Source organism: Acanthisitta chloris, unplaced genomic scaffold (assembly GCF_000695815.1).
Source record: "Acanthisitta chloris isolate BGI_N310 unplaced genomic scaffold, ASM69581v1 scaffold27406, whole genome shotgun sequence".
In the NCBI taxonomy this organism is placed as follows: domain Eukaryota; kingdom Metazoa; phylum Chordata; class Aves; order Passeriformes; family Acanthisittidae; genus Acanthisitta; species Acanthisitta chloris.
The window spans coordinates 1-283 of record NW_008677961.1 but is presented as its reverse complement, the minus strand read 5'-3'; the positions used below and the strand labels follow the sequence as shown (position 1 = coordinate 283).

The 283-nt window shown below is 58.7% G+C and overlaps 1 protein-coding gene across 1 annotated transcript in view; it reads left to right on the top strand.

The window, feature by feature from the left end:
• The window catches only part of LOC103804126 (retinol-binding protein 5-like), a gene marked incomplete at its 5' end in the record, with an annotated part of 1,262 nt that extends 1,083 nt beyond the window's left edge, over positions 1–179 (top strand). The window contains one exon of the mRNA XM_009076723.1: positions 126–179. Coding sequence (XP_009074971.1) covers positions 126–179 — 54 coding nt within the window. The remainder of the gene's footprint in view (positions 1–125) is intronic.
• Positions 180–283: the final 104 nt, after the last annotated feature.

Sequence of the window (283 nt, the reverse complement as noted above, 5' to 3'; positions counted from 1 at the left end):
GCTGTGCAGCAGCGTGTGGCCTGCGAGGCTCCAGCCAACAGCAGGAGTGCTGGCAGGACTGCGGCAGCTGGAGAGGAAAAGGAGGGGATCCAGCCTAAACTCCTTTTTTGCTCCCCTTTCTGCAGCGCATGACTGCCGAAGACGAAGTTTGTGTCCAGGTTTTCCAGAAGGTGAAGTGAGCGCTCCCCGGAGGGATGCCCGGCCGGGACCCTCGCTCCCCAGTGCGAAAAACAAAAAAGAAACAAGAGCTGAGCGACCTGAGCCCTTCTCGTAGCAGTGTGTT